Source organism: Amphibalanus amphitrite, unplaced genomic scaffold (assembly GCF_019059575.1).
Source record: "Amphibalanus amphitrite isolate SeventyFive unplaced genomic scaffold, NRLGWU_Aamphi_draft 000816F_arrow, whole genome shotgun sequence".
In the NCBI taxonomy this organism is placed as follows: Eukaryota; Metazoa; Arthropoda; class Thecostraca; order Balanomorpha; family Balanidae; genus Amphibalanus; species Amphibalanus amphitrite.
This window is the reverse complement of record NW_024882310.1, coordinates 139975-155333: the sequence shown is the minus strand read 5'-3', so window position 1 is coordinate 155333 and position 15359 is coordinate 139975. Positions and strand designations below refer to the sequence as shown.

The 15359-nt window shown below is 51.5% G+C and overlaps 1 protein-coding gene across 2 annotated transcripts; it reads left to right on the top strand.

Annotated features, from left to right (window-relative positions):
* The first annotated feature begins 68 nt into the window (after positions 1-68).
* On the top strand, positions 69-15359 carry LOC122366561 (vegetative cell wall protein gp1-like). Of its 2 annotated transcripts, XR_006253909.1 has the most exons (6): positions 69-281; positions 6245-6422; positions 6738-7512; positions 10548-10637; positions 12039-12668; positions 13346-15359. XR_006253909.1 is itself a non-coding variant. In XM_043338946.1 (5 exons), the coding sequence occupies exons 2-5, from the start codon at positions 6252-6254 to the stop codon at positions 13744-13746; spliced, it is 1437 nt and encodes a 478-aa protein (XP_043194881.1). In that variant the 5' UTR covers positions 125-281; positions 6245-6251; the 3' UTR covers positions 13747-15359. The 2 variants fall into 2 exon arrangements, 1 of the variants encoding a protein (XP_043194881.1); XM_043338946.1 differs by lacking the exon at positions 12039-12668 and having other exon boundaries at positions 125-281.

The window sequence follows — 15359 nt, the reverse complement described above, 5'->3', positions numbered from 1 at the left end:
TGTTCTATTCAGTGTATCAATAGATAAGAATTCGTCAATCGGTATGAATGCCGGTTGGCGAGCTTATCGGCCACCCTGGCTTCCGCAGCGCCATCTGTGCCAGGTGTCAGCACTGTCGCTCGCCCCAGGCGGTGAATGATCCGCCATCTTCGCCTTTTCCTTCCGCCTGCAACCTCGTCCAATCAGAGACGCGCTGCGGCAATGCATGCATTGCACTGAAAGAAGAAATTCACTTTTTTGCTATGCATTGGGCGTGTTGCACGTGAGCACGTGCGGTGAAGGTAAGGTTCTGTGATTGTTGATAACCGCGAATATTGAAGTCTGAAATTGTTTAACTCGGTATTTTTTTAGCTTCCATGTTTGCTGCACCCTTTTTTGTCGTGGCCGAGGTCATGGCGACCCAAAATGGCGGAAATTATGTGCATGTTACATGTTGATGTGAACTTAAATTAAAATCTGATTGTTATTTGCTTGTTTTTGACATTTTCAATTTTAAGTGAATTAGGAATGAGTTTCTTTTTTTCAAAGTCGTTTGGGTTGCATTGTCCAATCATTTTGGGAGAGTGTCAACCATTATGACCAGACATTTTTGGTAAGGGTGAGTAGCAGCTTGGATCTTGCGTCCAACATGACAAGAGTGAGACGATGAAAATCCATAATAGGTGTTGAGATCTACTTATGGGTTTTTATTTTTTATCTTCATACTTCAGCACACATTTATTTGAAGATATGCTGCATTTTATGACCCATATTTTTGGTAAATGTCAAGATGGACCTAAACTTACATATATCATATTTTTTACTCCCTTTTTGACATTTTCTTTGATATAAGGTGAAGTTGAAGGCATGCCCTTTTGCTTAGTCATGATTGTGGCATAAATGCTTATCCTGTAGAATCAATGGCATATAGGTACAGGTACCCACCATTTTTTTAAATAGAACCACTGATATTTTTGCTGGGTTTTCATTTTTAATTTTAGGTCTTTTTGCTATCCATTTCTGCTGTGCTAATCCAAAAATGATTTTGCCTGGGTGACCCAGCCGAGACTGCAAACTGCAAAGCATGGCACATACATGCCTGAGGTGCGCCTAGTTTGATGGGACTGCACGCCTGGAAACTAGGAGTGCATGCCTGGGTCCATAATTTGCACACCAAACAAAACTAGTGTGAAAAATCAGGACCCGAAAACACCCTAGAGAAGACTCATCTGCTTCACTTCAAGAAAATCTAATTATCTAGCAGGTCCTGATTTTCCTGACAAATAGGTCATTGACCTGGCCCAGAAGGTCAGCCAATGATCTATGATCTCAAAATCGGTTAGCATTTGCTTCCTCTTGTCACGAGCAATATACCCTCGTTTTTTCGCGAGGCTCTTTCTCGATCAAGGGACGAGCGGCTGGGAGGGGGTCCGACTGAAATGAAGTCAACCGTCCAACAGAAGTTCCTCCACCCGCCCCCTGATTATGTAAGCCACTGTGAAAATGCCTGAATTAGTGGCAATGACCGCTGCGGCACTAGTGGTCTGTCATACTCGTACATTAAATCCCAATAAACAGCGCTGAGGGCTCTCACAATTGCGCGGTAGTTGCGTAGACGTGCGTCGGCGGATTTCGCTTTTGTTTCATTAGCAGGCTTTGAGTGAGAGCTCTCCAGGCATGTACAGTGTGCACCCTGACAGTGGCGGCGGAAGGTATTTTGGGATGGGGGGGCACACCTGATCCTTCCCGGAACCTAGGGTACCCCCAAATCTAGTTTTCTCACCGGTTTTAGGCCACTTATTTTTCACCTCTTGGCCTTTACAACAAAAATAAAAAATAAAACATTTGCAAATAAGTGAGATAATTAGTCTCATCTGTGTCAAGAAACTACCTTTTTGGTAACCTGGAATAAACGTTTAAAGCTTCCACACATGAGCTGTCAAGTCAGGTACGTACAGAGGGGGATTTTTTTACTTAAATAGGTATTGTCTTCCATTCAGCTTTTCTTTGAGGCCCTCGGCCGCTAATATGGGGAGGACAAGCTGCCCCGACGGTTCCTGGCCCTTTGAAACTTTGCGGGGGCAGAGACCCCCACGGCCCCAGAGTTGTGGGGGCAGGCTGCCCCCATGCTGCCCCCCGGCTCACGCGCCTATGCCGGCTGGCGTCTGGCAGAGTCGCGGGGAAAGGCCTGTGGCACGCTCAGACGCACTTTCGTGACGTCCGTGCCGGGTTACTCGCGTTCCGTCCTACTCTTCCAGACTTCGGTTACCGGTAGCTCGTAGATAGCTCTGCTTGATTTCTGAGCATTATGTGTGGAGGGCGTTTGGTGGAAATAGTCCGTCACGGACTAGCTCGCCGGATAGCCCGTCGTGAAAACGGCTATTATCAATCCAAGTTACTCGCTATATCAACTTAATAAAAAGGTACTCAGCCAAACTGGCATATGTTCCTGACGTAGGTAGTATGGAAGTATTGTGGTACTTCGTCGATAACAATTTTGGGGGGGCAAAAAGATATGTTTGCCCCCCCACCCTGGAAGATGGGGGGGCGCCGTGCCCCCGCTGCCCCCCCGCTTCCGCCGCCACTGCACCCTGATTCATTATTTGACGCCTGCACGCCTGGGCATGCTGTGCACGCCTAAGATTTGTAATTTACAGCCCTCTGTAAACTGCGTGGTAGGTATTCTTTCTTCGACAAAACGAGAACAACGCGGATACTATGCTATCGGTCGCTCGGAAATCGTAACCGCAAGATGCGCGAGACTCCGCACCTTAGATTGGCATTACCATCGCATTCATTTTCCACCTAGTTTGGCAACAAAACCCAAAAGTTTATATATGCCCCCAAAACAAACTTTTGCATTTTGTTGCCACACAAGGCATATATTTTGTTTAGTGATATACCCAATCGAAGGAGTAGAGCATGGCGCCTCTATTTTCAGTGAGTTCCGACCGACTGACAACATAGTCTTTGAGTTATTACTGGTTTTGTCGAAAAAAGAATACCTACCACCAGGGGGGTTCGCTCCCGTGCCTTCAGCATTACGAAAAATGGAAACAACCCGTGAGCAGCATCAGCGCTCACGCACATGTTCAAGGAAAACAACGTGTAATGGACTGCTAACGACGGCCCTCTCCACCAATCAGCGTTCGGCATCTCGAGCGCTGATTGGCTGGTAGCAAACGCGTCATATGTGGGTCTCATTTTTTGCGATCAGTGAACGCGTTATTTAATACACAGTGGCCTATGGAGAATGGCACGCGGAATTGAAGGTCAGTGTTTTATTGCTTCGTACATGCGAATGGGGGTATTTGAGTGGCATTTGACACCATTTTCGAAATCTTCAGTGAATTTCTGATCGACTCATGTATATATTTTTATGAATTTAACAGTATTAGTGCTACATAGTCGGTATTTTATGTTGGTGTTGTTTCTCTTGACCTTTGTCTTGGACTTTTATCATATCTTTTCTCGAAAATGCTTGCCATAACCAGGTCTAAACTGTATCTGTATAAAGGGAATATGTGTTGAATATGAGGAGAAAGTAGTAATGACCATTCTGCCTCTCAAACTGCCAGAAGGTGTGCTTGTAAGGTGATTGAAACTGCAGTACGGGTTGCAGATGTGGGTTTGACATTAGCATTGTTGTTGTAACCCCACTTGCTCTAATAAAATGGCAACATGGGGTTATGTACCCACTATTGCACAGCCTGGTATCAAGCTGATTGATATGTGGAGGATAATGAAAGCATAAAAACTTTTCTTAAGTGAATAGGAATGTTGCATCTTGTGACTTATGTCAAGTCATTTAATGATTGTGATTGTAACTTTTACTTTAATTATTATTGCTAGTTTTTACCTTTTTAATCATCAAGTTTTATGGGTACCAATTTCATATGCCTGTGTAATGTCTGTGCGGCTTTGTGCAGTGTGCGTGTCTTGAAACAAACCAATTTATTTTGTACCTTTTTGTACTTCAACAAATGTATGTGAAAGGACAAAAATGTCATGTCTATTATCATTGACACTACATCAGCTAACTTTGCCTATATTCCTATCTTTCAGAGGCATTCAATTCAATCTGCTTTCCAGTGCAGTACCTAGGAGGCTGCAACTGAAACTCTCACAAAGGCAATCAAGTGTCACTCATCAGCCTACAGCAACAGCCCATCTGTAATCAAGATATGGATGAAGTGGAATAGAAGAACAACCAGTTCAAACATGAAAAGATGTATTTTGTTTTGGACTATTTCTTAGCATAACAGAACAGCACACTTGCTGCTTTTTATGTTTGCCCTGTGTGCAGTTTTGAATAATTTTAACTATGAAATGCTTTTGCCAACTCTTCTCTTTACATACGCTTCCTTTGTCATGCATGTGTAATTTTGAGTTTACACAGATGATGTAGGCATGTTTCCCCTGGCTTCATAAAACTACTTGCAAGCTTTTGTTATGGACATTGGTGCTACCTATATATGATGCTTCAGATGTGTCCAGTAGTTGATGAAGGAAGGAGAGGAGTAGGACAGCTGATAGCTATTACCAAAAATATGTGCTTGTCTGCACTTCGGGCTGTTCCATCATATGCAACTTCTATTTACTTTCTTGAGTTGTTAGAAACACCTGATCTTTTGGCGCCCATTCTTTCCGTAGTGTTATAAACGTCAAGTTTGAAGTTGGTATCCAAGTGAGCAAAATTTGCATTATTTCAGTCCGTCTTGAATCATTCGTCTTGAATTATATCCCTAACTGACATCCTGTTATTTGTCCTGCAATGTCTGTGCCTGTGTCCGCCCTTACCTCCGGCTCCAGCCTCCAACCAGCCCTGCTGAGTGCTGAGCTCTGTCGCCGGCGCGGTGTGTCGCAACGTGCTGTTTCTCCACTCCAGCCGACAGCTGCTAGGAATCGTCCTGTGCCATGCGCTATGCGACACAGCAATTGTAAGATGCAGGTCACATTCGGACTGATTGGCTCCGCGTATGTGCATCCGGCCGGGTGCTAGTCGATATCAGGGACGTGGGTCGGACTGTTGTGGCGGCGTGCACTGTGCTGGTTGAAGTTGTATTTCTGTTAGTGAAAAGCATTAATACATAACCGTGGCCGCAGCCCGCTGTTATTGTGGATTTCAGAGGGAGTGGCCAGTCAGGAGGGCCCCATGGGGCCCTCCTGGCCCTCCATACCCACATGCATGTGGGTATGGATCCAGTGTCCAGTGGGATCGGCTAAGATTTCCGGCGATTGATAAACGCTTCTATGATAGTAAACCTAGTCCTACTGAGTTATGAGGGGAGGTCACGTGAGGGGCCTGACCTTACTAAACTCTTGTGAAAACACAACACATACGAACGGTAAGAAACCGACAGCTCTTCTTTCTGCCAAGTGTCATCTTTCTGTGAAGGATTTCTTGGCACTGAGTGTTCAGAAATTGCGTTGTTTTTGGACTGTGTAGAGGCTCACGAGCGACAGTATAGGTCAACAACCTGATGTACCTTAAATATGCGACCTGTACCAGAAGATCCAGCTTGATCAAAAGATTGGACATGTCAAATTTCAGCTCTTTAGCTCAAAAGAATTTTGAGCTATCGTAAAAACCGTCAGTGTGGCACCATATTGCCTTCCCGCGCGGTCGGAAGGTAAAAGTTCGCCGGCTCTAACTAAACAAATAGTCGTATCGCAAATTCATTGACGGCGTTCGAAGCGTCGTTCAATTTACTTTCGAAACATATCCTAACATTAACATTTAACTGCCTAGCGCAATCTACAACAAGCAAAAGTTCCGTGCATTCATCCTCATACAGTGTTAGCGGCCGCCGGCCGCCGGCCGCTGACCCACATTCGCGTCATCAGGGAATGCCGCAACTAATTTATTGTTTCCAACTTTTTTCCCGGAGCGTTCTACCTGGTTTATATAGCCTTGCCTACCACGCAGTCTGCTGAGGACTGTACGCCTGAATAAGGCTAGTAGAGCACGCCCGAGAGCTCGTCGAAACCTGCCAGGCTTTGCAGTCTGGTGGGTGACCTCAGCTGGCCTTTTTTTTCGAGCCCAGGCACTCGCCACCGAAGTCCAATGCTCTGGCCAGAGTTACGTGACGGAGAAGTTTATCGGTACTGAATTATGTTAAAGTTTTAACCTGAGTCACAACAACCTAACTTTTTAATCCCACCTCTCACGTTCATCTTCGGAAGGGGCTGCTACATTAGAAACTGTGTTTGCTTGTAGCCTGTAACAGTTACTAACCCGCATTGTCTGTCACCTGTGTGGCAGGGTCGCCATGACCGAGCAGCGCTTCTGCCTGCGGTGGAACCACCACCAGACCACACTCATCAACGTGTTTGACTCGCTACTCAAGGACGAGAGCCTGGTGGACGTGACGCTGTACGCCGAGGGACGGCCCGTCAAGGCGCACAAGGTTGTCCTCTCAGCATGCAGCCAGTACTTCAAAGTGAGTATGTGGAGGGCTTTTGTACCTTGCAGACTTACTGTGATTATACAGTGTTTGTGGGACCAATTAGGCAATATCTGCCTAACATAATATTGGAAAAATGCATTTTGGTCTCTGCAATGTAAGCAATATGTGTTGGTGATTAATAGTGCTATCAATGTGATGGTTCAGCGCAAAAATGCATCCTTAGTTGGCATACAAGTGTGTACTTAGTTCGCCGTTGACTTGAGGCATCCCAAACCTTGACGAGCTCTGAGCGCCAGTGAATCGTCTTCCTTCTTCGGCTTGTTTCTGACTGCTTATTTCTTGCTGCAGGCCATCTTTTCTGCCCACACCGAGTCTCACCCGGTGATAATCATCAACAATGTGCTGCACAGCGAGCTGCGCGCGCTGGTCGACTACATGTACCGCGGCGAGGTGAACGTGTGCCAGGACCAGCTCTCCTCCTTCATCAAGGCGGCCGAGTCGCTCAAGATCAAGGGTCTGGCGGACGGCAGTGAGCGCCGTGCGCCGGTGTCCGCGCCGCCCTCGCCGCCGCCGCCGCCACCGGTGCCGTTCCAAACGGTACCGGCACGCCCGGCCAGCCCTCGCTCCGTGCGCGACTCACCGGTGCCGATACCGCTGACCGGGCAGCCGAACGGACGCGTCTCGCCGCCGCCGGCCAAGCGGCCGCGGCCGGCCTCTGTGGACGGCGCTCCGCCGGCGGGCGCCGCGCTCTGGGAGCCGGCGGCGCGGCCGGCCAGCGCTGAGGAGCGCTCCGAGACGGCGCGCTCGCCGGGCTCGGGCGCCGGCCTGCCGCGGATCCCTGCCACCATCACCCCGCTGTCCGCCGGCCGGCCCGCCGAGCAGCCCTCTCCGCCGCCGGTCGGCGCGCCGCCACTGCCGCCGCCACCGCCGCAGCCGACCGCCGCCGAGCCGGAGCCGCCGGCGGTGATGAAGGAGGAACACCACGACAACAGCCACATGAAGGACGAGGGGGCCGAGGATAACGAGAGCGACCCAGAGACGGACGGGGTGGACGGAGGTGACCCGGGGCCGTCGGGTCACAGTCTGCCGCAGACGCCGCCGCACCCTGCAGCGATGCCGCCAGGTAGGCACGCAGCTAGCTGAGCGCGATGGGGTGTGGTGCGCGGGGAATCAGGGAATGCTGGGACCCTCTCTTTGGGTGGCAACTGATGAGTGTGTGAGGGAGTGGGACTGCTTGATGCCGTATGGACTCCGAATGGATTTCGATCAGGGGCCTGCCTTATCCTAGGAAATGTACGGCTCTTCGAAATCGATGTTCAATAGGCTGGCTTTTTGGGATATCGATTCGATATCGATTTTGGGATATCGATTCAGCTTGTTCACAAGCTGCATTTCCTTATTCCTAAGTAGTCGCACTGCACGGAATCGTGCTAGTCCACTGAATATTTCCTGCCTGCTTCGGATGCCTATTTTTCCATGTCCACATTCGATTTCGCATTGGTCACCCATGTCCTCCCCTTTTCATAGTCCGCCGTGCACCGGTGTCCTCAACACCGCCCTCCCATGGTGAGCGGACCCGTGTTCTTTATTCATCTCCATCTGTCCCCGTGTCGGGAGGAGCCGGCGGACCCGAAATACCATCCCCGCGCGCCGCGTGTAATGTGGGCCGCGCGGGCAAACCGGTTTCCAGGCGGTCCGAGGACGAGGTCGTCCCCTCACGCGCCGGCGGTGATTTTATTAGAGGACGCCGGCCACGCCTGGATGACTCTGAACTACATGGCTGGGTATTTAAATGGCGTTTTAGAAGTTTTTTTTTTTGTTCTACCCTTAGTTTCCAAAACATCGATAATGGTGGATGTCGTATTGTTACCACATCTGAGACAAAACATATTTACATTGTGCTAAAATTAACATCTCACTCGGTCGAAAGACTGGATGACCAATGACCATTCAACCCTGCACTTTGCTTCATTGTGTTGATGTATGTATAATACGATCGCGACACTTTGCTGTTGTAATGCGCTTGCCAGGATTTCAGACACTGACAACCTACCTTTATATTTGGGCTTTGCACAACGTGTGGCTCAGGCCTCAGGAGGTGCTAGAAAACAAACGATGCTATAATAACTGAGGTTATTTCGGCCCAGCTTCAAATATAAACGAACAATTTGTGTTTAGTACGGTCGCATATTGTACTCAAACTTTAGACGCCTTGCTTCACAATGTTTCTTCATATCTGAACATGTCATGCTCAGATCCGGATGTATTTCATCTAGATATCAAACATCAAAGCGTTTTTCTCGGAACGACATACGGTTTTGTGTGCACAGTAAGCTCCACTTTCCAACGGTATGTCTGACAGTGGGAATCTGCCTTTTGAAAACAAGGGCTCTGTCCTTACAAAATCAACTGAAGGCGCGCATCTTCAGTAGAAAGTATGTGTTTTTTAGCTAAACTTTGAATTTTGCTAGTTAAAGCCTGTCAATTTGACTGAAAGCTTCCCTCCCTTCCATATTCAATCGTTCATCAATGGTTCGATTACCGACACTGACCCCACTACCACCCTTTGCTCCTCTTTCGTCAACCCACACCGCCCCTCCGTCTCCTCCAAGCGTCGTTTGCGTGATTGTGCATCTGTGGCTCGACTCGCTTCCCGGTACCGTCGTCTATCTTATCAGTTGTCACGCTGCATGGCGTCACGGTTGACGGCGTGCCGTTCGCAGCGCTCTATCGGTCGGAGCGCGTGGCCCGCCCGCTATCGCAGGTTTCATCTCCTGGGCGCCGCGGGCTGACCTGCCGGCCGGGCTGCGGTGTCGGGTGGAGAGGCACAGCGGTCTGTCTCCTGGCACCGCTGCCAGGGTGGACGGTAAAAATGACATTGGAGGCAGGTGGATGTATCTTATGGAGGTCGAGCGTGACGACCTTAGATGCATTGGTTCTATCGTCTGGGATGTGGCTGGTTTCGAGACCTTTGGAGCTCAAACTAACGTTTGTCCAGCTAACATGTCAAAATTAACTAACTTTTCAAAGCTGTCCCGTGCTTTGACTGTAAAATGCAGGACCTATAGACCACGTTTTGACTGTTTCATTCAAGATTCCGTACCTATTGGACGGTGAAGTAGTAACTAGTAGTTGGTGTTCGCATGCCGGATTGCTGGCGTCCTTCACCGCCCCATGACCGCGTTCCACCCTCCCCTCCCCTCCCTGCCCTCCCTTGCCGGGCCAGGCCGTGACCGGGGACTTTGCGGGCCTTCAGCGGCGCCGCCGTCCGCCGGTGATCAGCCCTCGGCTCCGTCCGCCCGCCCGTCCGTCGACGGCGGCTTTCTCACGGACACACGGGGCTAATTAGATGCACCGGCACGGCCCCCAAATCCACGGCCATAGGCCGGCGGTGATTCATGTGAAGGACACGGAGAGGGAGGATGCGTGAGAAGGGCGGGGGGAAGGGGATTGGTGAGACGATGCTTGAGGGAGAGAGAGAGAGAGCGAGGAGGGACCTAAAAAGGGAGAGGGTGTATTGGCCATTGGCCGCGCATCTTCCCCGCACGCTCTTAAGATTTCAGATTTCGGAATGATGCATATTCTGCGGGAAGGACGTAAAGTGGACGGTGTTTGGACGGGGCGTGTAGGTAGGTGCAAAAAGGAGTGTGCGGGTCACTCAATACAGCTGCTGCCATTGCCAGGTCTGCTGCAGAATCTCGCATTGTCTGCCAGCCGTGTGAATATGACGTTTTGGTTTTTAGTTTGCCTTAGTGTGTCTTTCTGAACACTTGCTCTACTCTTAGCCTTAAATTTTCGACTTATTTTTACTCATAGTGAGAGGGGCGGCTACCCATATTTTTACTCATAGTTCGTTGATAATTGTCCCGCTGAATATTGGAATGTCATTTGACCTGTGCCGCCTCTATGCCTAAAAAATCGTTTTCTTTAGATATCGCCACCTGGCTGACTGCTTTGAGTGCTTTGCGTAGCCCACGAAGCAGAAACATCAGCGTCCTCATTAAGATATGCGGCATTGAACTTCACCTCAATTGGCTTGGCCTCTCATTATGAAGCTCATCAGTGAGTCGCCTCCGGATACGGCACGGCACCTCCCCCCCCCCCCCATTGTCTGTGCGCGTCCCTCCCCGGACTGACGGCTGCCCTCGTCCCCGGCAGGGTTCCTGAACTGGCCGCTGGGCGGCGCTGACGGCGCCGAGGGACCGTTCGGCGGCGGCGTGGCTACCTCTGAGGCCGGCACTCCGCAAGGTAGCGTCCTGGCACCGGCACACACCGGCACTGCATGGCTCTCACTGTTCACACACGCGCACAGACACACAGTGGCTGCCTCCCCCGGCACCGGCACGCCGATATGGCAACACACACAGCACCGAGGTGGCACTGCAATTTGGCATCACGGGGCTGATACTGAAACGGTCCGCCCGCGTTAGCTCCAGGTGGGCTGTTGACTTGTAGCGTCAGCTGGTGTTTTTTTATCGTTTACAGATGAAGTTGACACAACATATATTTTGTTGTGCCTAGAATTATCGCGCCAACAGGACCCAAATAATATCGATAACTTTCTGAGCTACATTATCATAAAGGATTTTTCAAGTGCACCTTTTTGCGCTAATCTGAGTCCTTTAGGCTACCGAGCAGCGTAAAATCTTTGGAGAAATTAATTGAACCATCAGAAATCCGTCTTATTTGCCCGTCTGATTCGCTTGTTCATTGGGCTTACTTTACTAGTTTTGTAGTTATTCCCGCTTTTGAATCACGTAATTTTGCAAAGAACAGGTTCTCGCTGCATATACTTCGTCGTATTCCAGTTGTTTTCATGTATGGGTCGAAATGAAGCTGCTTATTGATTGACCTTCGGTTCTTACGACTAGCCATTTGGCGCCTGTTACTTTGAAGTACCTAGTTTCTGAAATTTATCGCTCACTTTACGTCGTTCATTTAGCTCACAAACATTTGCATATACCATAGAGCGATGCGACCTCACAAGTTTATTCGATCCAGTTTATCCAGCTCATTACGGCAACGCTTCTTTAAAGCCGACATATTGTGATCCTATGGGATGGCGGTACTGCTAATGTATTGTGTTCTCTGCAAGCACTATGGTACTTATCGCCAACCGCTGTCACTGAACTCTACCAATTAAACGGAGCTCACCGAAATGTTCATCCTTAGCCAATTGTTTTCCATCGAAAGCTAGTATCTACCACCACTTTAAAAGGGCACATGTGGGCGGATGTGTACGTTTCTGTTCGTTACGTTCCTGGGTCCCGCCCATACGACTGGCTGAGGCGCCGTCCCCTAACCGCCCCCGTCCACCTAACCGGCCCGACCCGCTCCACTGACCCGCACGAGCACCGGGGGTCGCCGGCACTGGGCCCGGCTCTGGGAACGGAACGCCTCTGGGACGGTGGCTGCCCGCTCGTGTCTGTACCGACCCCGGGAAGCTCACCGCCCTCTCCGGAACTCACTGGGCTCGTTGGGACTCCCCGGTCACTGTCTGTGACAGCTGGTGTGGTGAGCGGCGCGCGGCGGCGGCCGGGCGGGTGCGTGCACCTCTGGCCGGGCTGGAGCGGCGCCCTCGCCTCCCCGTCCGCCCGTCCGTCTTGTCCGTGTGCGTGTCTGTGTACGTGCGTGTGCGTGTCGTTACAGGTGCCGTGTGCGCTCCCCGCGGTGTTCGCGAGTTGTTGGCGCGGCGGCCGGCGGCGGCGGCCGTGCGGGAGTGGGTGGCCGGCATGCTGCCCCGGCTGCCGCCCCCGCCCCCGCCCCCGCCGGCGCCGCTGCCGACGCCCTCCCAGCTGCCGGTGAGCTGTGAACGCTGCGGACGCGCCTATGCCACCACGTCGTCCCTGAACCGACACCTGCGCTACGAGTGTGGCCAGCCGCCCCAGTTCGCGTGCCCCGTCTGCATGATGCCCTTCAAGCACAAGCACAATATGCGTACCCACGTGCGCGTGCATCACGGCAGCCTGTTGTGAGGACCGCGGGCGGCCCGCCCGGAGGATGGACTAGGCCGGGTCGGGCTGAGCCGAGAGGACGGCGAAAGAATGAGAGAGTGAGAAAGACAAGTGGAGTGCAAAGAAGTGACTGAGCAAGTGTGGCAGACGTGTAATGAGCTCTCCTGAGTGCCGACATTCTTACAGCGAAGAGTGCGGAGTGCAGGGTAGCATTGGGATCTCGTCACCTAATTGTCCTGACCTACGGAGGAGCTGCCACGCCGCAGTCGCAGTGGGACCACGACAGGCGGCGGCGGCCGCGCCGCGCCGCGCCGCAGAGCTCAAGGTGCATCCCCGTGTGCGCTCCGCCGGCGTCCGCTGTGCGCTTTCCGCCCGGCCCGCCCGCTCGCCCAGCACGCCGCGCCGGGGACCTGTCGCATGCCTATCGCCTGCCTGCCTGCAGCAATGCATGTCTGCTTGTCTGTCTGTCTGCCTACGCATGAGCATGCTGCCTGCCGGTTCCCCGCCCGCCCCGCCCCGCCCTCACCCTGCCTCTCCGCAGCTAGCTGGCTCTGACCGCGTCCTTCCTGAGAATTGACGTAACCCGCATCAGCTACTGCCTCAGAGTAGTCAGCCTCTGCCTAGATAGGCGGCCTAGATACTATGCCATTGCCGCGCTGTTAGTTTTCGTAGAAGCAGGTTTTGACATTTTGCGAGTGGATCGAATTCGCTGAGCTGAAGAGGTGTGCTCTATGCATTTCATTTACACTACACTTTTGAATAGACCCTGCCTGACATTTGATGTACAATATTGAGCTGTTCATTCTTGTGTTGATTTGTTTTGACTTACCATTATGGCGATATAAATGTTCGTACAATCCATCAGCTCTCATTACTTTGTTGACCATTTACCATCCGTTTCATTCAGTCGTTCCCATTGATGTTGTTTGACTGTTGCCCGCCGATGTTGTGCCTCGCCTGCGCCTGCTTACGTGTCGTGTCGGGTGTGCCGTGCTGTTGCAGACGCGTACATCCAGCAGGCGCTGTTCCGCCGGCTGCTCGAGCAGCGCCGCTACGAGCAGCTGATGGCTCGCGCGCCGCCGCCGCCGCCGCCGCCGGGCGCCGGCCTGGGCCCGTCGCCGGGCCCCATCCCGGGCCTGGTGCGCGGCCTCAGCCTGCCGCCCATGCTGCGGCCGGGCATGGTCAGCTCGCCGGCGCGCCAGTACAACTGCGAGCGCTGCGGCCGACAATACACCTCCAGCGGCAACCTGAAGCGGCATGTCAAATACGAGTGCGGCGTCGAGCCCCAGTTCCAGTGCCCCGTCTGCAAGAAGAAGTTCCAGCACCGGCACTCGGTCAAGATCCACGTGGTGTCCACGCACAAATCGGAGAATCCGGAGCTGATCCGCGAGTATTTGACGTAGCGCGCCGCGCCGCCGGCCGCGTGCTGAACGGAGATCGGGTAACAGTTGGCTCAGAGGAGCCTCTCAGGTACACAGGGCTGCCCCGCACCCCGTGCTCTTAGCTCAGGAATAACGACTCAGGACTATAACTACAAACGGATGCCAGCACTTGTTTTGCCTTCATTGTGTTTGAGGTAGTGCGTGCGATGTGGTGGACTAAGAGATCGCCTTATAGATAGGAAGTGCAGCTTGTACTTATTTTTGGAAGGACGAGAGATGTACTAGTGTAGAATGGTGAAAGTGCGAACATATCTTCATGCTATGCAGAGTTTCTGACTGCCTTTGCTTGTGCAGCTGTCTGAAATCAGGTAATTCGTGTATAGCGTTAATACCTACATGCTAGTTATAAAGTAGTCTTGGGACTCGTCTCTTTTGAGAACTGATGAACTGTATCCTTGTCAAGCGTTGATTTCTGTTGTCATGATACAATAGTGGGTATAATGATCACCGAAGTTCCTTTGCTCTATTCTCGCATGTGTATCAACGAATTATGAATCAGCAAATGGCGACAGATGGCAGTCATTGCCTTCTGAGATTAACCCATCTTGTCCGAAGCAGTTATTTGCGTACGCCTTTACGTGCTTAGGCTACTCAGGGATCCTCGATGGCAGCTGCAGTTCCGTAGTTGTTTGATTTGTACTCGCCCTTCCTCACCCAGGCATCGATCGGTCGTTCGGGCTATCAGCCCATCACCTGTCGTTGCCCAAGCTTTGGAAGAAGCGATGTTTTCGGTATGGCGCTATATTTACTTGGAGCGGGTAGTTTTTTTTTTTTTTTGCATCGCCTTGCGTGTGGATACATACGTGTTTGTATATAGGATCGCCAGGCGGCATTGTTGAACAAATCAAAACGTGACTCAGGATTGTACTCAGGAATCATGTCGACCACAGTATGTTTGTGTGCGTGTGTGAGTGTGTGAGCCGTCGCTGGCCTGTGTCTCTGACGGAGTTGCGTGTTTGATCTAGATCGGTCGCCGGACCGTGTGTCGTGCGCGGTATGAGGGATCCGACTGTGCTGTTGTGCCCCTGCTCTGTGGTCCAGGGTGACGCTCGTACAAGGATTGGTGCCTAACTCGGCTGGGAAACACTCTGCCGAAGGGGTGTGCGTAAATCAAAACGGCGAGCCGAGAGCCGAGCGCTGACGATTGTTTCGGACGGCGACCGCTCGGCTGGCTTCCAGCTGCAGTGTCTGACTAGACGCTGTGACCACCAAATTATGTTTCTATGACGGGTCTTGCAGTTATTGCTGATTCGTCAGGCATGTTTTGCGGATAGGTTCGTCTTCGGGTACCGATTATCTTGATTACTTTCGATATTGCCTGAGGTATATGATGCATATTTTGCCAGTCTGCGTTTTGGATCGTTTTGCGCTCTGCGATGCCACTGGGCGTAGGGTGCCGTGAGTTACGTCCCGTTTGCGCGCGCGACTGGAAGGATCATGGTGCTGAAATTGAGCCGTCTGCGTCGCTGTCAGTGCGGACGCCGTCTTCCATTTTCTGACCGCTGGTGGTGGGGACTGTCAATGCGCCTTGTGAATCGACTATAGCCTGGACGGACAATACAGATTGACTTCTA

What these genes read in the sequence shown, in the direction of transcription:
- LOC122366561 (XM_043338946.1), top strand. Translation starts at nt 6,252, where the DNA reads ATGACCGAGCAGCGCTTCTGCCTGCGGTGGAACCACCACCAGACCACA. An exon ending in CATGCAGCCAGTACTTCAAA is followed by an intron (nt 6,423 to 6,737) that starts GTGAGTATGTGG and finishes TTCTTGCTGCAG; the next exon opens with GCCATCTTTTCTGCCCACAC. An exon ending in CCCTGCAGCGATGCCGCCAG is followed by an intron (nt 7,513 to 10,547) that starts GTAGGCACGCAG and finishes CGTCCCCGGCAG; the next exon opens with GGTTCCTGAACTGGCCGCTG.